This window comes from Orbicella faveolata, unplaced genomic scaffold, assembly GCF_042242905.1.
Source record: "Orbicella faveolata isolate gen_17 unplaced genomic scaffold, um_ofav_v1 contig_13, whole genome shotgun sequence".
Taxonomy (NCBI): Eukaryota; Metazoa; Cnidaria; class Anthozoa; order Scleractinia; family Merulinidae; genus Orbicella; species Orbicella faveolata.
The window spans coordinates 19,431,625-19,454,974 of NW_028301540.1; the positions used below are offsets into that span (position 1 = coordinate 19,431,625).

The 23,350-nt window shown below is 42.7% G+C and overlaps 2 protein-coding genes and 2 pseudogenes across 3 annotated transcripts in view; 1 reads left to right on the forward strand and 3 right to left on the reverse strand.

Moving 5' to 3' along the window:
- The window catches only part of LOC149115467 (uncharacterized), a 309,029-nt gene that overhangs the window by 205,437 nt on the left and 80,242 nt on the right, over positions 1 to 23,350 (reverse strand). The gene's annotated exons all lie outside the window — the stretch shown is intronic.
- The window catches only part of LOC110050848 (adenylate cyclase type 5-like), a 205,222-nt gene that overhangs the window by 166,424 nt on the left and 15,448 nt on the right, over positions 1 to 23,350 (reverse strand). The window contains exon 3 of the mRNA XM_089284950.1: positions 4,090 to 4,214. Coding sequence (XP_089141076.1) covers positions 4,090 to 4,214 — 125 coding nt within the window. The remainder of the gene's footprint in view (positions 1 to 4,089; positions 4,215 to 23,350) is intronic.
- On the reverse strand, positions 10,617 to 14,946 carry LOC149115476 (uncharacterized; annotated as a pseudogene).
- On the forward strand, positions 15,011 to 16,259 carry LOC149115477 (uncharacterized; annotated as a pseudogene).

Below are 23,350 nucleotides of genomic sequence, written 5' to 3' on the forward strand. Positions count from 1 at the left end.
AAAAGGGATAACAATGGGCACGACAGAAAGCTCAGGGAAGCATGAGGTGGGAAAGAGATGGAGTATGCCTTGCTCAGCAATGGAAGGACAACCGACCAGTCACTATCCTTACTTCAATTGACAGTGCCAATGATTTTGTAATGGTTGCTAGAAAAGAGAAAGTGGGCAATGTGTGGAGAAATATCAATGTAAAACAGCCTAAAGCAATCGAACATTATAATAACTATATGAATGTAGTTGACCATTCAGATCAAATTCTTGCAAAGAACTGTGCTCTTCGAAAGTGTATGAGGTGGTGGCAAACATTGTTTTTTCACATGATTGATATAGCTATTGTCAACAGTTACATTCTATTTCAACTTCATCGTGCAGAGCACCCTGACAATGAAGCACTCAAGCGTCCTCAAAAGTTTGCAATTGCAGAGTATCAAGAGGAACTTGTGAGAGATCTAGCGGGCTTGGATGAATATGGAACACCTCCAGTGTTCAAGCCCCCAACAAAGGAACCTGGGGAGTTTGTTACTGTGCATATACCAAAGTTTACTGACACTAAGAGGAACTGTAAAGTTTGTTATAAAGCAACACAGAAGGAAATGAAAGTTCGGTCTTGCTGCAGTGCACCACAATGTAATAATGTTTATCTACATTGCACTCAGGATAAAAACTGCTTTGAGATTTGGCACAGCAAGGACTATCACCGCGATTAATTGTAAAAAGACACTTGTAGTTGATTTAATTTGTTCTTTGTTAGGTAAGGCCCCTTGAAACCCCAAAGGTAGCATCATAGCACTGGTTGGGGGTACACGGTCCCCGTTTTCCACCCGGTGGATTTTAGGGGTTTACGTGTCTGGCTGAGGTGCATGTAGATTTTTACTTTTAAAAACTAATTGCTATTTTATACAAGTAGAATATTTGAAAGGAGTGGCATTTAACTTAAATTGTGCTCATGTAGCCAATGGGTACTTGTATCACCCATGCACCCATGTGGGTGTAGTGAAGGCAAAACAGGGCTTTTAGCTTTAAAATGACATATAGCATAACAAAATTGTTTGAATACAACATGAGCTGGTCATTTTTTACCAAAACATGTCAAAAATGGCCATTTTTAGGGGGTGTCACCAAAGGGTTAAACTGAAAGTTATGTTGATCTTAATTCCTTGTTAAACGTGCTTACCAAGAAAGTCAAAGTCTGTTGGGCGATTGATGGAAAGATTGCGATCTTTTGGTCAAATTAGTTGTGTTGATGTTGAACTCGCCTACAGGTACATATAGCAACCAAGTTAAACAGTCTGTTGATCGATCGATAGAGGGCTTTCGGAGAACCCTATAAACAAAGAGAAGCGTAATAGCTTTATAGGAGTTGTTAATAGCAAATGCTGCAAGATAAGCTCTGTCACAGAACTCGCTTAACTGCAAAGTTAGCAACGCGTGTCGATCATCAATCGAAACACGGCTATAAAAATTGTGAACCACTCAAAGGCCAAGAATAGTCCACATTTGCTTTTAAACACGACACTGTTAACCTTTCTTTCATGTTTTCAGACCTTTCTACTGAAGTGAAGTTAATGACTTTATTAATCACGGCATTTGCTTGGTGAAAGAAGCCACTGGGATCGATCAGCAAAAGAAGCAATTTCAGTGTACAGGTCTGGACACTGTGGAAGTCATGAACAATATGTTCTCGATTGAAAACTAAACAATTTGCAGCATATATATTCACAAACACCATTCTCAAGCCATGTGGGTTGAAAATTTCAGGAGTTACATCTTTTATGAATGTGGTAAACATCGAAGATCCGGCACCAGCGCTCGCAAGCGAAGCTTCTTCAGATCACGCAAAGTTTTGCTACATTGTTTGCTTTACAATAGACTATTAAAATCTCACGAGAAGTTCAGGCAGCCATACTTACAGTTTTTTAAAGCTCTTCGACTCTCGTCTCGCAAGACGAGAGTCTCATCTCTCAAGACGAGAGTCTTGTCTTGCAAGAAGGTGGTAACATACTTTTGAGCGGTATTGTAGGTTCTATTTCAGTGGAATGACCTTAAGGACCATGTGTATACCAGGAAAATACAAGTGACAAAGAAGATACAGTGGCCAACACAATCAATGTAGCACACAGTGGAAATACCATCAAGTATACAACAGCTTTCCTTTATTCTGATTAGCTGTATTTTCTGACCAGGTCTAGATATTTATATCTTGTTACATTTGAATAGACTCAAAGAATCAACTAGACAAATTGGTGTTGTTGTTCACTTTTTTCAAAAGCCCATTATTAGCAAAGATGTGTGATATAATGCATAATGCGTACAAAGCCATTGTGTTGCCCAAACTTCTGCTTTGGAAAATTCTTAGAACAGAAGATAGTTCTGTCAGATATCTAACAAAGTGACGTCAGTTTTTCATGCATCTGTCCTGTTATTGAACATGAATTTCGTCATAACATTGTAAAAGTAGCTGTGAATCCACAAGGCCATAGCTGAGTGAGTGGATCCGCAGACTATGTTGGCAATAACATGACAAAATTCATTGTCAATAACAGGACAGACGCATGAAAAACTGACGTTAATTTGTTTTTTACGCCAACAAATTGTCAAATTGTCCGCTCTTGCTTGTTAGCACATCACATAAATTATAAATTCATGTGTCTGTCCGCTTATTGACAATGAAAATTAGCAAATGACTGCGTGAGGATTTTTCCATGTGAACTTCTCCCAGGAAGTCATTCACTGTCTAAATTCCCATGGAAAACAAAGCCTCGCATAAACAATGCTGACCAAAATATCTATGTCAGCCTTGAACTTTTCAACTCCAGACACATGGCTTCTTGTTATGAAAACATTTTTCATTGTTGCTAAAGTTGGCTAATTGGTATCTAAGAGCTGCCCTCTGTAAAATATCAACTATTGTCATTTGGACAAGAAAAAATCAAATTCCTCAAACTTTCTTAGGTGAATGGTTTAGATAAGTGATTCACCCACAATACATAACCTACAAAATGACTAAAATTTCCAAGAAGAAGCTCATATTCAAATCATTCCAGGATAGCCAGTTACTAGTTCAGCCACTGAAATGCACAAAATGGCTTTAAAGCCAGTTATTACATTTTCACTTCCTACCCACCCTACCCCTACCTGTTGGAATGTGCACTTGTTATGTGTAACACAATCTGTGGGATAATGGCAGGTGCACAACATATCGCAACAGAACTGAGCTTAAATGAGTTCTTGATGAGAATCCTCAATTAAGAGGAAGATTTTAAAGGCTTATGAGACAAAATACAAATAATATTGATAGACGTTATGATGCAGGCTTTGGAAAGTTGAAATCTGCTTAACCATTGTGATGTCTCAGAGTGATTTTGCACACTAATCATCAAAAATGCCACTGAAACTTACTGATAATATAACATGAGGTATCATGGAACACCCAGTAGTTAACATGTCACCAGGTAAGTGGAATATATAATTATTTTCTTTGTACATCGTTATTTTCACATTATTATGCTAATTAGGACAGTGGTCTTTGTTGACAAAAGCACAGCTTAAACTTCTTCTAACATTCTACAGTTTCAACTGCCCAAAATTTTATTACATATTTTTACAGGTGAGACATTGCTCTTTAATTGAGGGTAGCTTTGGGATCTCAAGTGATGTACTTTTGGTGATATTTTCCTTTAAATTTTGCGTTTTTTAGGGCGCTTCACGAGTAGTTCAAAAGGGAAGAAATTTAAAATTCTGTAAAAAAAAAATCAGATGTTGGTCAAATTCCCAAAACAGCCTCTTGACGTAACAAGAAACAGTTGCTTGTCTCGAATAATGGGTTTTTACCCAGAATTACAATTTTTTTCTTTGCATGGCAAATTGTTAAATATGTGCCCTAAAATGGATGCTCGAAGCCCTCTCAGAGGGACAAAACCAAGATGGTCACAACAGCGCTAAAATACGAATTGAACTGCACTGAAAGTTATATTTTGGTGAATCACTTATCTAGACTATTCAGCTGAGAACATTTGAGAAATTTGATTTTTTTCTTGACCAAATGACCATAGTTGATATTTACCGAGGGCAGCTCTTAAAGTTACAAACCTGACATTCTCATGTCTTTGAATGTAGATTTTGTGAAACTGCATTGTTTCTGTCCTGTCACTTTCTATATCTGCTTTCATTTCCATGGCAACATGTCTGGGCAAAACTGAAAGCAGCAGGCGTTCCTGAAATTAAAAGCACTAATTATTAAGATTAAATATGCTGCACCCATTTTGAATACCATTCAATGTGCTTTTATTAGCATTGTCTCCTCCAGAGTGCCTCTCACTGACAGAACTTGTTTCACATAATATACAGACTCTAAACGTTTTCGTAAAAGTTGACATTTTCACATAATTTGTAATTAAGTTATCATGAATAAAATTTGTATTTCTAAATTAAAATAAGGCAAGCCCTAAAGTGTCAAATTTCAAGGGTAACACCTTTTTGGTTCCGTGTCCGGTCGGTCCAGTGATCAAGGGAAACGATCAGTAAAGGAAAATTTTGTGCCAAAATTTCACAGTTGATTTGGACACATGTAAAAAGAAAATGAAAACAGCATTGAGAATAAAGAAGGAAATGAAACAAACATAATATGGGATGTGCATACTAAGTAGCATGTATCTTGGCTTGTAAGTTTATAAACAACACAGTGTTCTCAGTATCAGTCTCAAATTACCTCTTCCCGAAAGTTTAATTTTTTTCAAGTGGTACTATGACGAAAATCGCATCTTTCCTATCACATCCATTTTAAAACATAAACAAGTAGCCTGTGTGAGAAGAAAAATGCTGTTTACTATATTCAAATATCTCTTTTCGTTCCTGAGATATTCAAGTTTTTAAAATATGCAAATTAGCCCAGCGATGACATCATACACTCAACTAAATTTTGATCAAATATGATGAAAAAAGGTATCTCAGCCAATTTGTATCTGAAATGTTTGATTCTTTGCAGTAAGATTCTACTAAATGTGCTCCACAATACAAGCTTAACAGTTTGGTTACCATGGCAACATACTGGGTTCCAAACCTCCCCAATATTAAAGGCATTTCTGGCCACCTTCTGGCCTTCCATTTTGATATTTGCAAATGAGGCCTCATATGCTTGATCCAGCAAGCATAAAAATATGTTAGGTTAAGTTTGCAGTCTCATTTAATGTTTTGCGAGCTGAAAATCACTAACATATTGAAATCAAGTGGGTGGGGACTGGAAAAGAGTGACTTACCACGGGAACAGAACTTTTCACAGCCGTAGGTGTGTTTCCTGTAGAACTATTAGCCTACCACGTTTCAATGGTCTGCAGTGCAGATAGTTCTATTTATATACTTGATATAAATTTGGGTTGAGTGTATGACGTCATCAGTCATCTCATTTGCATATTTTACACATTTTTCAAACTTAAATATCTCCTGAACTAATGCAGATATTTGCAAACGGTAAACGGCATTTTTATTCTTTCATGGAATTCTATGATACTGGTAAATTAAATTACACAAAGTGAACTTTTGTTCTTCTTCTTCAAGGTGGATACGTTGTAAACTGTTAGCTGGGATGAAAATCCGATAAAACTGCAGCTGGTTCACCCTATATCAGCCATTCATCCACAATCCCTAATCTGTTCCAGACTGCATTGCAAACGTGCGATGCACTTTGGGATGGATAAGAGATGGCAGATGAGAGAAGTGAAATAAGTTTTGGTTTCATATGAAACTAGAGTACTAATCAAAGAAATTGCTCTAATTAGAACAAAAAAAATTATCCAACAAATTTTTAACATACATAAAAGAATAGGCTTTGTCAATAATTTAACTATAAAACATTGCAACAAGACAAAAGTTAAAACCATCACTGTTAAAAACTCTAAAAAGCGACGGCGTTTCAACGTTTACTCAACGTCATTTTCAAGTCAAAATGAATAAGAAAACGTTACTTGAACATAAATGTACAAAACAAATGTTTTTTAGAAGTCCATTACAATTAGGGTTTCTTTTACTAAGTAAATTAAAGGATCATTAAACAAACTTGTGAATTGAAAATGACATATACAAAATCCACATTGTTTTATTGCCTCAATTTTTTTCTTCAACTCAGGGTAACTCAGTCTAAACCAGCCTTTAAAGTTTAATTGATTACAAATGCTTTTCACTTGGAGGTGGAGGTATTTCATTCTCAACATTTGGTTGTTAACATACAGTGGAATCCCAGTTTTTCGAAACTCCAAGGGAAACGAAACTGGGTTCAAAAAATCAGAGAATTTGAGAAATCGGGAGTAAAATTACAGTGTTTGACTGAGGAGAGGGAACAACTTTTGGTTCGAGTTATCGGAAGGATCGCAAAAATGAGGGTTCGAGAGATCTGGATTGCACTGTAATTACAAATGTTATGATTATCAAGTACCGTAAACACCAGTGGATAACCCGCACCTTTTTACTCAAAATTTTCCTTAAAAATTGGGCAGAGGCTTAGCTGCAAGAACACAAGGGTTCAGTTTGACATATTCTCTGTTTTCAATGTTAACTAGTGAGTTTACATGGGTTTATATTCAATAAATCAAGAAATGTACATGAAAAGAATCTTTCTTGAGACTCCACTTATGAATTATTTTGATTTCTTTCCAAAAACCTTTTTGCGAAATTTGAGTTGCCAAACTCGGGGTGCAGCTTACCTGCATGTGCGGCTTATCTGCCAGTGTTTACAGTAGAAATAAATTTTAAACACTGTTGTACTGTACTAGCAACATGGCTTTCCATAAGTTTATGTTGTTCCATGATCTGAACTATGCAATCCTGAAGATGCCCCTGACCACACACTGATTAGTTTAAAATTGATCAAATTGGGTGATCTACTTTGCTTTAATGTACCATCCCTTAAGCGCTGTCCCTCTGTGCGGTTGGTCGAGTTGCAATCCCTCATAGGCACCCTCCAATTTGCCAGTAGGGTGTTTGTCCCAGGGCCAATTTTTTTTTTACATGTCATAAACCTTACAAGGGAGGTGTCCAATCGCTTTCAACATATCTATCCTAACAAAGAATTTTTTAAGGACCTTGATATATGGTCACTCTTCCTTACCGGGTGGAATGGGCATTCCTTTCTCCTGGACACAAGTCACCCCCTCACCAAAGATAGAACTCTTTAATGACACCGCTAGCACGGTGGGCTTTGGGGGTTATTTTAAAGGGCAATGCTGTGATATGCTGTGACATATTGTGACTTGTAAGGAGTTCAAGGTTGAAACAATGTAGCAACTTAGTACATGAACATACCTTTGTATTCTTTGTGTTGTTGCCCTTGGATGGCCTCTAGCTAAGCATGTTGTGATAGTATGATGTAATAATGTCTAGTTATACTTTCTTTTGGCTGTATTTAGAGATTAAAGTAGTGAATCCTACCTCTATGTCCTAGTACATATTACTTAGCATCCAGCCTTGCCATGGTACAGGTTTTTTCATTGGTTTGAGCCATAGGCTCTGTCTAGCTATAAAAGACCCTGTTTAAGGTCCAAAGTTGCATAAACCTTCACAGGAAAACAGGTGAAAAGGTGATGACAAAGGCATGCTATTTTAACACGGTAGACAAAAGAAAATTCCTTTAACACGCTAGCAGTGTGTCACAATGCATGGCTCATTAAAATTTTCTTTTGCTTCATATTGCATGGTGAAAACAAAGGAGCATGTTCATTCTAACAAAGAAGCATGCCAAAATTACAGAAAGCAGCAAGTAAAATGACATGCTAAGCAAGCGTGGCACGATTTTAAGCGAGTGAAATGGCACACTGTGTCCAAACGCACAGTCCATTACGCTGTTTGAGATTCAACTTACCAACCATTCCATGAAATGTCCACCTTCACAAACTTTTTGTGTATCATCAAGGCCGTCAATCATTGAAATCTGTTCTGCATGCATGCTGTCATGTTTTGTTCATTAGCACTTTTAACAATCTTCAGTTACATATATTTTACAACCAATATTAGTTTTTCGTGAGCGAAACAATTTTCATCCTTCCCCGAATTGTATCTGTGTGAATATCCAAACAATTTTGACAAAATTGACATAGCAAGACAACTTGTAGGCACTTGAGCATAACACAACTTTCACTTTTTACCACAAATGAAACTGCTCCTGGGCAGCAGCGTCAAAAATGCAACATCAACATCATGCATAACATTCAAAGTAAACAACATGTCTATTCTTCATGAGGATGAAATTTGCCATGCCCAAAAGTACCACTGCGATACATGTAAGGTAAAGGCCGTGACACCACGATTCAAGCACTTATCTTGGCAAATCACTAACAATCACTGTTTGTAGCAATATGCTTTTGCTTCAGTAGTAAAAAGAAAACCTCCAGAGCCATGATAATGTTTTGGTAACATGGGAAAAATAATGTCACTGCTCTTTCCCATCTAAATTTCACCTTAGTTTAAATCAACCAGAGGTGAACATCCATTTTGTCGAGCACTAAATTCATGACCAAATTAGGAATCAAATGTCCACAAAATGTCACTTGATTTCACTTTACGCTTGATCCATAATAGGTCACACAAAGCTGAACCAAGCTGAACCGCGAAACACATTCGTAGAGTATAAGGTATTGTGTGTTGTTTATCGAAAATAATTTATGCATCAACAAATTTGTTCTGATTAATAATAAAACTGTGACACTCAAGGGTACTTTAAATAAACAATGATGTTCAGCCTCGAGTTTAAGAGCAATCCAAGGACGTAAGGTTAAGGCTTCACACTGGTAAGTTACTTGTATTCACTTTTATGAACAGTTTCCTCTGCAAGATAACAATGATTGTAGTTTTCTATACATTGTTTAATGAAATATCTTTATTTTAGTAGTATATAGGGAGTTTAATGAATACCGTTCCGCAGAGGAAGGAGTATTTCCCGTTTTTACAACCACCAGCTTTAATTCCGAAGCTCGCAAACTCGCTTCGGTTAAACCAGGGGGTTGTAAAAACGGGAAATACTCCTTCCTCTGCGAAACAGTATTCATTAAACTCCCTATATACTACTTACAACAAGGGGGAAGGGGAGGGATACCTATTAGATAGAAACAACCCCGCCGTTATACCGCCCGAACACCGGCAATGTTTCGAGGAACAAACAAGTGTGCGTGGTTGATGCATGGCCGATCAAACAACTGTCAACTTTCCGAGGCAATTCAAAACCTCCCTCCAGAACTTCGTGAGATAATTTACAAGGAGTATCTCGCGATAAAAATAAGAGAAAGAAAGGCAATGGGCTGGGATGAGGTACATGACGAGATTGAAGAGGCACCCTTCTGCGAAAAACGCTCAAGAATTGTAATGGTCATGTTTTGTCGTAAATGCGACGCCTGTGGCCTAAAAGAACTCTGTTACGAGTGTTATAAAAATTGAGAAAAACACTATCTCGGCTACCCCATATATGACAAGAACGACTACGCCGAAATCTTTCAGAAATTTTACTGAGCGGCAACGATATTAACCTTCGTTCGGAGCAAAAGTTTTGTTTTGAAATCTGTGAGTTGCGTGACGTTTTTCTCAGAAGACTGGAACCAAATATTCCCCAGGCCCTTGGACGAGCAGTACTGAAAAACATGGAGGACAACTCAAGATTTCTTTGTTTGGGCCGGAAAAAAACAAACCAGAACAGAATTTACAAAAAAATACACTCAGTCAATGCGCTGTAAGTTATTTTTTCACCACAGAAGCTGCCGAAGTGAAGCGAGCAGGAGGAAACGAGAAAATAGCAAGATTTGATCGCAGCGTTCAATCGATCGTAACATGAAATATTCCTTGAACAAGGGACTCAATGGAGCCTGTTTAAGTCTTCTCTGCTTCTCGCATGGCTTCAACGACTTGATATGTTATCTGTCTGGACTCTTTTAGCCAAACGGGTGCAGAAAGTTCCATGAAAATAAAGCAAATCGCATGGAAAAGCACAATCACTTTGGCCTTCAGAAGTACTGTTGTGATATAATTTATTCAGCCAATCTCTAAATATAGCTCAAGCATGATATCATCTTGCCACCTGAAAGCGCATGCGTATGTGTGAAAACCTGTGAAATTTAGGCAAAGGACAGAGAAGCAACACCACAAGTGATAGGAGAGGCGACTGGATCAATATATAAGCTTGCAGAATTATTATATTTATCAGCGAGCAAATGAAGGTGCTTTTGGATGTGAGGCTGGCCCCCTCTGATTCCTGATACGGCACGTACAGGTGTTTGTCAGGGGTATGGGGTGAGGCCGTCCACGGCGACAACCCCGGGTGAACCCGCCCTGGCCCAGTGGAGACTGGGGGGTGCTCAGAGGTCCCTTGGGATCTCAAACCTTGTTCCCAGAGGTAAAATGGGAATCGACAGCCACCTTGTCAGCAGCGGGAAAGTCCTAGCCGGGGCTAGGCAAGAACAGCCAATGAGCACCCCCTGACAGGGCTTTTGCCCTTTTGTGTGACACAATCATCTGTTTTTAATAAGACTTAGAGATAGTTTTCGCTCAAAATTTAGTTCAAATTTGTGCTGTATTCCGCAAGTTTTTTTCTATATTCTTCCCAAACCTGGTTTCTTATTTTTTCAATATCTGGCTGGATTGGATTTGTTTGTTTTTGCGCAAAGTTTGAGCGTAAAGTCTCTTTAAAATGGTGATATTTCTGCATTTCACATGTGATCAGTTGAAACTCCATGTCAGAAACACGATTATCATTCAGAGCTTGTGAGACAGAGATGTTTATCGAGTCATGTTTTGCAATAGCCAGAGAATGGATTCTCGAGTGCTTATTAACTTTGCGTTCAAGTTTCTTGTTGACAACGGACAGGCCAGTGGAAACTGCGCCAGATAAAGCTGCTATCCCAGCAACAGGCGTGCCGATAACAATTCCAACACCAGTGAGTGATGTTGCAACAGCCCCAGAAGACAGAGCTGCCATGACAGCACAAAGGCCAACCATGGAATAGTGAATTGCTTTCCGGGCTTTTTTATATTTTTTCAACACAAACCTGTAATGCTCAACCTTAGCAGACATTTCTTTTTCAATTTTACTTATCTCAGTTAGCCGGAAATTCTCGGCATTTGTCGTTCAGGAAGGCTTGGATAGATTCTTCTTTCATTCTCAGCAGGCGGCACGCTTGGAGGTAACAGATTTGCCGAAGACATTGTGTATATAAAGAAATTTAATTTAACTCTAATTCAAAAAGAAGCGGGAAGCCCTTGAAATCAAAGAGTTTACCATTTTCATCTTTGACGCTAATAGTGATGCTATTTATAAACTCGCCTGTAGAGCAGTCTCGCAAAACCTGTTGCGGAGAACCATGGTAGCTCACCTTTTCATAAGGCTTCCCTTTCACATCAAACAGGGCTAAGACATCTGTCTTTTTGCCATTGAACAGATTCTGCTCTGTGTCGATCAAATCACAATGAATGAAATATGTCGTTGGATATGTAAGCCGTTTTACAAAGGTTATAAGCGACGACTTTCGCCCAATACCAAGCAAATTGGCCAAATCGCGATCAAGTTCAATTGGTTTTGCCCCAGCCCCAAAATTTCTGATTACAAGCTGGCCAACAGGTTGGTTTCTTGCTGTTTGCAACTCTTTATATTGATATTTGGCGAACAGACCGTCTATTTCTTTTGCCAATCTTTCTAAACTATAATGCCCTGGGAGTAATTTACTAACTGATAAAGCTCTATCTTTGTCTTTATCCCCCAAGGTGGCTGAACCTTCCTTTTTCAAAGTGTCCCAGCTGTTGAATAAACTACAAGATATGAGTTTCATGAAATGTACTTTCGGTATCGGCTCTTCAAAATAGATGGTCTCTCCGTTCTGTTGTGTGACAATAGTAAGAACAACCATTTTATATTTAACAAACAAAATTGTGTCCAAATAAGATGGCGAATTTGTGGAAAGATCCTGAGTTTGTGAAAAAAGCGGATGCCGCTAAGAAAAAGGTGTGGACAAATTTTTTAAACCACTTTCCAAAAGCAGAAAAAAGCCGGTTCGTTTCACAAGAAAGCATCGACGAGAAAAATAACGCAACCGCAGAGGTGTTTTTCAAAGAAAGCGAAGGCTCATTTCAAAGTGTCTTCGGTTCAGACAGGCGGTATTGGAGCGCAGAAATGAAAGAAGCGCTAGGTTTGGGAGACAGCGGGGGTTTTCCTTACCAATTGTCGCAACTTGGTTCAAAAGTTTCTTTGGCAATCCCCGCTGTACCTTTCGAGGGTAAAGCGCCAAGCTTGAAGAAAATATTCAACGCCGAAATCAAAATCTACGTCACGCCTGACCAATATTTCACAACAAAATTCAGAGAAACATTTCAAGAAATCAAACTCAGGCATACTTCTGGAACCGAATCAAAACACTGGTTAGGGGGGCCTGACATGAAATATTGGCCGCAACAGCTCAACTTTGCAGTTTTCTGCACGACACAAGGTTGCGGAGTTTCTTGCGAAATCTTTCACAGTGGGATGAATCTCCCCCCCCACAGATAAGAGCTTTTTATATCTTCCACATGTATTTCACGGTCAGGCACATTTTGTACCAGCTAGGAGGTATTCAGAGCATAAGCGCTTTGCCCAGAGACCCGACGTTCAGCCAAATGAACAATCATTATGACGTTGCTTCGTACAAAAGGCTATGCGATGAGTTCGGCATAGACCCCTCGAGCGATTTTCGCTTCACACAAAGGAAAAACCACGGCTTGGGAAGTGTATACATTGGCGTGACAGGGCACGGGCCGTTGAAAACAGGAACCGCTTATCCAGGAGGGTTCTATAAATTCAGTGATGAAGGCGGTGCAGCAAGCAAAGGAAATCTGCTTTCTTTCATTGAACCTGATACTGTGGCCCAGTATGACTGGTTCGCGCCAAACACAGCATCCGGTTTGACGCAGGTGGGGTTATCTAGAATCAACCAGTCAATCGAGGCTTTCGTTTATTGCGTCCTAGGCGCGCAAGTCAACGTCCGCAGCAGCATTCTCGGCTCTGGTAGCCGGGCGAAAGAAGCCCAGAGCGAGTTCCTGGTGCTGATGGAAAATGCTATCAGTCAGCCCGACCTGGCCAAGAGCGTGCAAAGGTACCAGCTCGCGGTAGATCAAGCGAAGGTCAGGCTCAATCTTGCTGTAGCCCCCTGGCCTGGCTTATGCCCACGCAAATGATAATCAACACCGCAAGCACGGTCGGTTACAACAACAAGCTGAAACAGGCGGTCTCCGGGATGAAACTAGGGGTCAACAACGAGGTAAACCCGGAGACAAAAAAAGCTGCTCTCAAACTAATGGCAGGCGGCCCGTCAAAAATTAACCCACCCAACAGCCATCCTTCAAACCCGATACACAAAGCCACAACAGCCGAATCAAGGAAATCAGCTTCGCCCGAAACTCAGCAAGCACAGCCAACGGTGCAAAAAATAGAGCCAATGGCTCCAGACAAAACACCGCAACACGAAGTAAACAAAACAGCTGTCATTGTTGGCGTAGTAGGATTCTCGGCTTTGCTGTTCATGGCTTGGCGGTAAAGTTAACGCTGCTTCTTAAGATATTTTTCGAACAAAAAGGCCACCACGGCAAGAATAAGCAGCCAGGTGTGCTCAGCCAGAAACCCGATGGCTTGGCCTGCAGCTTTGAAAAGAAAGCTCACAATCGAGCCAATCAGCCCGGGCAGCAGAGAACCAAGTTTCGCACCTATATCTTTTAACCCATTTCCCACAGCCTTGCCGGTGGCTTTCAAACCTCTTGTGAGGGCTCCGATGACAGACCCTATCGTGACCCCCGCGGCGATAAGAATAGCAGTCAATGTCACACCATTTTTTTTGAAGATCTCTTTGACCCTTTCCAAGAGAGGCCGCCCCCTTTCCCTTTCCGCAATCTGAGTTTGCAAACACGCGATCTCCTCGTTTCTTTCTGCCACTCTGCCTGCTGTGGCTTCTTTGTCGGAGGGCGAGGCATTCTCATCTTGGATGATTGCCTGGTCTTCCTTGTTTTGGCGCTGCAGCTCGCTTTCCTGCTCTTTCAGGTCATCCAGCGGTTTTGTTTGGTTTAGCCTTTCTTCCATGGCGTTTGTTTCACTTTCTTTTGCTGCAAGGCTGGCCCTGAGTCTGTCAACCTTGGCTTGTTCTTTTTCTCTGTTTCTTGCTTTTTTTGTAAGCGAGTCCAATTCTTTTTTCTTGTTTTCAAGATCGGTTTGATAGTTCTTTTTCAGTTCTTTCAGCCTGCACAGCTCTGCTTCACTTTCAAGATTCGAACCTTGTTTATCCTGAATGGCATCAATCTGAGCATCAGTTTTCTCGATTTTACATCTCAGAGCTTCCACTTCTTTCTTTTCTTCTTCTCTTTACGAAGAGAGTGTTTCCGCCTGTTGTAGTTGGATCTCTGTCTCACTCAGTCTTTGGCATTGTTCTCTGATGGTGTCACGGTCTTTGGCTACAATTTCTTCAGCCCTCGGCCCAAGTTTATCTTTGAAGCTGTCTAAAAAACTTTTCATTAAGCCCGACTCATCATCTTTTAGAATCTTGTACTCACCCTTTTTTGCCCCCACAGCAACAATTTTTCCCTCATTTTTTCCAGTGCCTCTTCTAATTGTGATTTTTTCAAAGTTTGCTTTAGGGAATTTGCTTTTTATTGTATCTACAGCTTTTTTGAGTTTTTGCTGCAAATAGCTTTCTTTTTGAAGATCACTGATTGAAGGTGTTCTTTCAAGCTACGCTGATAAGAAGTGTCGGGCAGGCCTGACTGCTCGTGCTGCATAGTATGCATTTCCATTTGTTCACCCACGTGGTAGGGGGCGCCAGGTTGGTAGGGAGTGGATGCCACGCCTGGCTCAAAAGGTTGGGTTCTCTCAACCTCTTGTTCCTCATAATCGTCATCATCGTGGTCAACTCGATTGTCAAGGTCCGGGTCTTCGTAACCAAATTCGCCGCCGCCTTCCGCCATAGCAATATATTGCAAGCCTGTTATTTTTTAAATTAGAAAAAAATCGCCAGTGTATTAATACACAATGTCAGTGCCAGAGAACCTTCGCCCAACGTACAACGAAAAGACATTACACGCCATGCAGGCTGAGCACGCGGCCAAGCGAATCACCTTTATCCGCTCTGAAGCCAACCCCGGGGATAAGCTGTATGTTTCCGTGCCCAAGCTGAACAAGAACGAGGTTCTGGTGCCGGGCTCGCTAGCTCTTCGCTTTGACATCGACCTTTCTGGAGGGCACGCCAACAACTTCCTTGTCCAGAACATCACGCAGGCGCTTGTTGACAGGCTGGTCGTGAAGTTTGCAGGCACTATCCTGCAAGACACGGTTGGCTATGACATCTACAAAACTTTCGAAGACCTTTTCCTTTTGCAGGAAGAACGAGATGGCATGCTCCGCGAAGGGATTCAGAGCAAGGATCTATGCAAGATCCGCTCAGGCACGGGAGACAAGAAAACCTCGGGCGTCGACACTGAAAACAAGCTGAACGAGGTATACGGAAGCAAGTACCGGATCAGGCTTGACCATCAGATTTTAACCAACCACAGTGTTTTCTACCCCCAGGCCCTTTACAACAACCTCACGTTCAATGTAAAACTTGCTGAAGCTATACATGTGGTCAGAGGCTCCGACACAACCCAGCTGAAATACAAACTGACCAACATCCAGCTCAAGTACGAAATCATCCACAGCAAAACTCTGGCAGATGAGGCACACAGCGTTTACTCCAGCGGCAAAGAGTTCACTTACGACCACGTGATGCATGACAAAGAGGTGTCTTTCAAAAGAGGCACTGACAAGAGGATCAACATCAAAGTCAACGCCCAAAGAAGGTCACTAAAAGCCCTCCTCCTCCTGTTTGTAGAGCCACACAGCGGGCAACAGAGATTCAGAAAAATTCATCCTCCCGGATCTGACGAAAGTCAGCGTCATGGTCAACGGCGTGCCCAACATGCTTTTCAACAATGGCATCGAAGGCAAGGACATGTGGGAAGAGGCCCACCGATTCTTTGTGAAAGACCAAAATAAAACCGAGCACATGAATGCGACAAAGTTTTACACTGATGATAAGTTCGGGCTTGTGATCAACATGTGCACCATGGCGGATCAGTCGATGCAAGGAACTGGAAAGCGCATTGTGAACAGTACAGACGGGGTCCAACTGGAAATTGAGCGTAAAGCCGAAGGTTCAGGTGACGTGAAATGCCATGTATTCGTAATCTCCGACTCCCAGTTCAACATTATGGACAGACAGCTGGAATCTGTACAGTTTTAATATGAACATGGACCCAAACAAGATACCCTTCAACGCTCTCATTGTGGGGCCGACTAATTCAGGCAAATCGAGGTTCATGGTGGACCAGATCTACGGCCCTTTCCGCTTCAAGTTCGACTACATCGTTCTAATCTGCCCAACATTTGCGCACAACAAGACCTACCACAGAATTGGTGAAAGTGATCCAAGAATGGATGTGATAGTCTACAAGGAAAAATGGTTGAAGCTCATGAGATGGATTTTCGAGGGCGCCAACACGCTCATAATCCTTGATGACTGCGCGGCCTCCAAAGACGTGAAAGGTCGTTCAGGCGAGCTGGTGAATCTTGCATTTTCTGCTCGACATATGGGCATCAGCGTTTGGATGCTGACCCAGAAGATGACCGGCATAACAGCTTCCTTCCAGGAGAACGTGGCGGCGATCGTTCTCTTTTACACCCCCTCGGCCAAGACCACGAAAGCCATCTTCGATGATTACGCCGGCTAACTCTCTCAGGATGAGTACAAAGGTCTGGTTTCAAAGCTGAAAGAGCGAAAGTTCTCTTATCTTGTGTTCGCGCTTCGCCACCCCTACGGGGTAAAGTATTTTGAATAAAAAAATGAAAGTTGAATATAGCCTGAACAATGGCTGAAGAAGAGGCCACGTTAGAAGAAGTTATGAACCTTCTTCAAACAGAGCCCAAGCCGTCGAGTGGTCCATCAGGTGGCATGGTTCCAACCGCCCCCAGACCTGACATTCCTGCTCTTCACGAGCAGCTGGCCGTGCTGGTGTCTACAGGAAAAGCCAAAGAGGCCAATGGCTTGCTGTTGCCAGCATAGTCATTTCACTGGTCGGGATTTATTACAAACGGGAAGAGCTCAAGGCCGTACTCGACAAAAAAACCCCAGTGCCCGCGCCTGAGCCCGCACGTGTTGAGCCAGAACCTACACGCACGACACAGCCAAAAGGATTTTAAAAAATGATTTAAACTTTTGAGTGTAAAATATATCACGATGCCAAAACCTAACATTGTACAGATGCTAATCTCTTCAGCCGCAGTTGGTGGCATTGCGCTATTATGGTGCGACTTTACCGTAAAGGCTTTCAAAAAAATGATGTATCTTACCAACGAAACATTTTTTGAAACGTCCGCAGAACAGGCAATGAAAAGAGAAATGGAAAGAAGAATAAAAGAAAAAGATGAAGAAATAAGAAGAATAAAAGAATAAAACGAAGAAGAAGAAGAAGAAGTGATATATATAAATTAATTTTGTTTTAAAATTTTGTTATTTTCCTTATATCAAACGCACCATGTCAGACAACAAGCTTGTCAAGACTGTCATTGACGCTGCTACTCTCACTGGCTTGGCCACTGGCATCGGCTGGGCCGCAAAAAAGGTTGTGAAAGAGAATTTCACTTCTGATCCCAGCAGCAGTGCGATGAATTACATGCAGTTCACCGCCGTCATGGCGGGCAGCATTGCGCTCAAAAAGTACCTCAAGGACCAAAAAATCCTTCCCGACAGCGTTTGAAATTATGATTTGAAAAAATATCCTATATACAAATAACATGCAGAGCATCATTGATACATACAATGGGCCTGCAGCTTTTTGTTTCAAGGTCAACAATATGTTGATGTCCAGCGGTAGTAGCTACAAAGACGTGTTTGAAGAAAGATTGCACTTTCATAAAGCTTTCGAGGAGCACAGAGACGTTTGCCTCAGATACCTTCACAACTGCATCAAGCTTATTGGTGATAATGGGCCTGACAATTTTTCCATCGTAATAACAAATATGTCGTTAGCTGCCTCTATCTACAAAGCTGCGATCCAAGAAAAAGTGCGCTTTGATAAAGCTTTCGAGGCGTACCAAGCTGATTACATCAAATACTTATGCAACAAACAGCAAACAGTACCCAAGGACAGTTAAAAATTATTTGAAAAAAAGACTGCTATATAGCACAATGGCGAGCATCGCGCTTATGGTTGGCGGGGCTGTGTTGAACACCACGGCTTTTATCAGAGGCAATTATCTGGCGAGGGCGCTTGGTGGGGGCGACAAAGCTGCACTTGAAGAAAAAAAGCGCCATGACAAAGTTCTCGAGGCTTACAATGCTGCTTACGCCAAATACACGCACGTCCACACCCATCTTCTCGACTGGATTGCGACCAACACGCAAATAAAGGCGGAGGCCAAGCAGAACTTCACCAACACGGACTATGCCTTCAAACTCTACAACCAGGCGCATCCTGACGAACAGATGGCACCCCCCAAAGAGCCCAAGTTCTCAGATTTCTATCAACCAAGCAAGCAGTAGAAAAATGGTGAACTCATGTTCGTGGGCGCCGGGGCACTCGCTCTGGGCAACACAGCCTTCCGGTTCCTTTAAACTATTTTTACTCCTTACTTATATTAGCGCTATGGACAACAAACTCGCAAGGATATACTATGGCCCCGGGGGCTACTGGATAGGTATCTCCGCGATAAAAAAATTAGCCGAAGCCGCCAAGGTACCTGAAGAAACCACAAAAAAGTGGCTGATCAGGCAAGCGCTCTGGCAGATATTTCTACCCACGCTGAAGCGAATTCCTCAGCCGAAATTCGACGTTCCCACACCCAACACGGTCCACCAGGCGGACCTTCTTTTTCTGCCGCACAACAATCTCCCTCGTGGCCGCAAAGTTTTCAAATACGCGCTGACCGTTGTCGACGTGGCCAGCTGCTACAAAGAGGCCGAACCCCTGGCTTCGAAAAATTCTGATGAGGTTGCCCTGGCCTTCCAGAAGATTTACAAGCGCTCGCCTCTGAAATGGCCTCAAATGCTGCAGGTTGACCCCAGGCACGAATTCATGGGCGCTGTCACAAAAGAGATGGAAAAGCACAACACATACATCCGGCGCAGGCGCGTTGGCATTCACCGCGACCAGGCCATTGTTGAACGTTTCAACTGCACCCTGGCTGAGAGCTTGTTCGGACACCAGTACGCCATGGAAATGCTACTCCCTGAGGGCCAGCGGTCCACTGCCTGGGTGAAAAGACTTCCAGAAGTTTTTTGAGCTTTGAACAACGAGGTAACACGCCTTATCGGCAAGAAACCCGCCATTGCAATCAAAGAAAAATCTGTTTACGCAAGGCACTCCACACCTTATTCAAGGCATGTTGGAAAAAACGAAAAAATACTCCCCTCTCTTGTCCAAGTTCGTTATCTCTACCAGCCCGGCGAGCTTGAAGGCGGTGTAAAAAGGGCCACGGATCCAATCTGGTCTTTGAAAGTTTACAACATTGAAAGGTCTTTCACCAAACCGGATCAACCCGTTCTCTACTATTTGCGCGACGGTCCCAAGCACAGCTTCGTGTGTGAAGAACTGCTTGTTGTCCCTCCAAACACTACTCTTCCTCCGGCTGACGTGAACTAAAGGTGAAATTCGATTGGTTAGGTATGTATCCCATAGGGCAGCACCCACTGCTTGTCATAATACTCGCCCAGCCCCAGCTTCTGCTGCTCATAAGTGACCATCTGCCCGTCCCGCATCCTGAAACCTCTGTTGGTTGCCATATCTTTGCTGCCTTCCAGCGCTTCCTTAAAACGCTGCCACATCAGCTCGTTCTGCTTCTTCAACATCCCCTTCATGCTAAACTTCTTTTTTTCACCCTCTCCTTCGTCGGCATAATAGCACTTCGAGCAGAGCACGATCATCCGGCTGCCCTCGAACTCAAGTTTGAAGAGGCCTGGAGTCCGGCTGCTCCACTTGTCCCAAGCCAGCCACTGATTTTTTTCCGCCTTGAATTTTTGCTTCAGCTCTGGCCGGACAATGTCTTCGAGCCGCTCGCCGGAAATTGCAACAACAGCTTCTTTCAGCATCTCATACGCTTCTTTGCCCGGGCTGTAAAGCTCCGTGCCACGCTCAACCGCTCCCCGGAGCAAGTAATGCAAACTCACACCCGGGATGCTGACAGCGTCTTTCAGAATGTTGATTCCCTTCTCAGTGTAGAAGTTTCTCATCTTTTCCAGAGCCTCAAGGCTGGGAGCCACATCGAGATTGTTGTAGTAACGCAGCCAGTCTGCGAAGGTGCGCATGCCCTTTTCTTTGAACAACCGCTAACACCCCTCCCATTCATCCCGCATGAGAATGTATCTGCCCTTTAGCTTCGAATACCAGTCCTCGTATTTTGTTTGCCCAGGGAAATCAAGCTTTTCAGGGGTGTCAAACCATTCGTATGGAAACCACAATTTCACTGTCTTGCATTCGTAGGCTTTCACCCATTTCTCGTAGCTCATTCCCGGCCCAAGGTAATTGATGATATCGAGGAAACGGGATCCCCAAGTGAGAAAGAACATGTTTTTGTTCCCGTTTTTTGCCACTCTGACTTTGGGTGATGTTTTGGCAAGGCGGCCTGCAAAGTGGTTTTTGATCAGATTCAGATCGTATCTTCCTGAGTTGAACCCTAAGCCAGGAACCTGGTTGCACCATTCATCGATTTTTTGTCGCTGCGCTTTTGGCAACAGGTGCGCGTCTTCTGGCACAAACTCCGCTCGTACCTGGGCCCGGATGTTTTTTCCGCGTCTCTCCAGCTCTTCCATAAACTTGTGGACCAACTCAACGGGGTCTCTTTTGCATATGTGGGTGGGCTCTCTTTCAAGGGTGTCGCCAACGCTCACCGAAATTGGCACATGCGCGTTTTCTATCATGAGCGCGGGCGTCAGCTCCTTCCAATGATTATTATCGCCATACGCCTCGAAATCGTACAAGATAGCATGCGGGTAAGTTTTCGTTTCCGTCCTCGGAAGTTCCCCCTTAAGATGCCCAACTTCGCAAGACCATGCCTCAATTACTTCGTAACCACTCTCCCGCAGAAATGTTGTACGGTTCAGCGTGGCTTGGTACAATTCTTCAGGTGTTTTACCGTTATTGATAATCATTTGTTCGTGATAGCGCAGGAAACATTTTGGGTATCCGTGGAAGGGGCAGCCGTGGTATTGGAACACCGTCCTCGTTTTTGGTTGTACCCGTTGACAGGCAAGCTCTTCATTATTCCGCTTTCGTGCGCCATCTCTCCCCCCCGTGCCCGCATCTTGCGTGATGAATGTGGATACCCCGTTTCTTCGCTTCTCACTCAAACCACAGCAGCGCTTGTCTGGATGCTGTGCTGTTTGGGTACATCGCTTTCTCGAAAGCTGTCTGCTGGGCTTCGACTTTTCCACCAGGGCAATCGATTACCGTTTTTCCTGCACTGCAGGTTTGGAAATGCCATTTGAGATTGCCTGCTTGTGTGAATCTCTGACGGCAATGCCCGCATTCATAGGTTTTTGCCACCTTTGCGATGTCTTTTATCACAAAGGCGTGCCCTTGATAAATTCCGATTGTCAGAATGTTTGTCAGCTTGGGATTCGCATTTCTTCTGAGATACCATACCACTTCTCCATCTTCTCTGCGCTCCGGCTCATAGACACGTATTCCGAACGAAGCTGAGACAGCGGTGCCCTGATTCAGATGGGTTTCAACTTTGTCCAACTCATCTAGAGACATTTTTGCGAAGTTTGCAGGTATGGTTTCGAGTTTGTAGAAACTCTGGGCCAAGTTTCTGGCTTCTTTTGTGCTTCGATGTACACGCGCTCCTCAGTGCACCGCGATGCAACGCCATAGACACAGGTCGTCTTTATAGGTATCCAACGCCACCATTGGTCCTCTCCTCCCTCATGCAAGGTTGCGCAGCCAGTCAGGTAACGGGCCTGTTCCCACCAACAGCTGCCTGTCAATCACAACCTTCAGGTCAACGTTGAAAAAGCTTTCAAACACCCACTTTGTATTCGGCCTTGTAACGCCTTCAAGCTCAATGCGTCATGTTTCCTGGCGGCTAATCCATTCTTCTGCCTCTGCCAGGTTGTTTATCCAAGGCGAGCCATGGTTTGTGTAGTACAGTATCACCGTTTCATCTTCAATGTTGCACAACTGATACGAGACAACATGCCTCAGGTAAAAGGATGTGACAACATTTTCTCGAATTTTTTCCATAAAGTTTGTTGTTAGGTCTTTTTCCAGACTTCTGATGAAGCACCATCGAATATAACACCGCCCTTTACTCTCTTCCCCCTCATGCGTTGCATTATCGAACAGGTCCAGAATCTCGTTCTGGTAGTCTGTCACTGTTCGGATGTTCTGCGCAGGAAAAGGGTCGTATTCCCTCAGGAGCTCTTGTGTTTTTCTTGTTTTTCTTTGCCTGGGAGGGGGTCTTGGTTGGTAAGCTTTTGGACGTAAAGGTTTTTGCAAACACTTCTCCGTTTCTTGGGAAATAGGTTCATCCAGCACGTTCTGAACAACCTTTCTAACAGCTGGCGCATTTTCTGCGAGTAGTTGCTCTAAATACTGCAACGTTGCTGGATCGATTTTTGCGAGTTCTTCTTCCAGTCTTTCTTCAATGTTTTGGTTAACAGAAGACATTATCAACTTGTATGATGGAAGGTGTTCATCTCTCTAATTGGGTTGACTTGAGCTCGAACAAAACAAGTTCAAAATTTTTCTTTGCCTTTTTGCGTTTGCGAATAAGTCGGTGTTTAAGCGTGCTAGTGCCGCATGAAATGCAAAGACGGTAATCGCACAAAACCCCAACTCCACAGCCACGTCATGGGCAGGAATTTTCATCCCTTTCTTCAGTTGATAGTTGTGCTTCCTGCAATAAGTGCCGACACAGCTCTTTCCACAGTTTTCTTTCCCGCCACGCATCAACCACGCACACTTGTTTGTTCCTCAAAACGTTGCCGGTGTTCAGGCGGTATAACGGCGGGGTTGTTTCTATCTAATAGGTATCCCTCCCCTTCCCCCTTGTTGTAAGTAGTATATAGGGAGTTTAATGAATACTGATTCGCAGAGGAAGGAGTATTTCCCGTTTTTACAACCCCCTGGTTTAACCGAAGCAAGTTTGCAAGCTTCTGAATTAAAGCGGGGGGTTGTAAAAACGGAAATACTCCTTCCTCTGCGGAACGGCATTCATTAAACTCCCTATATACTACTATTTTTCACATCAACAACTTCCCGGTAACTCAGTCAGTTGATGCGAATGCGCTTTTGGTCCGATAATAAGATTGTTATGCACGATCTTTCAATTATTCCT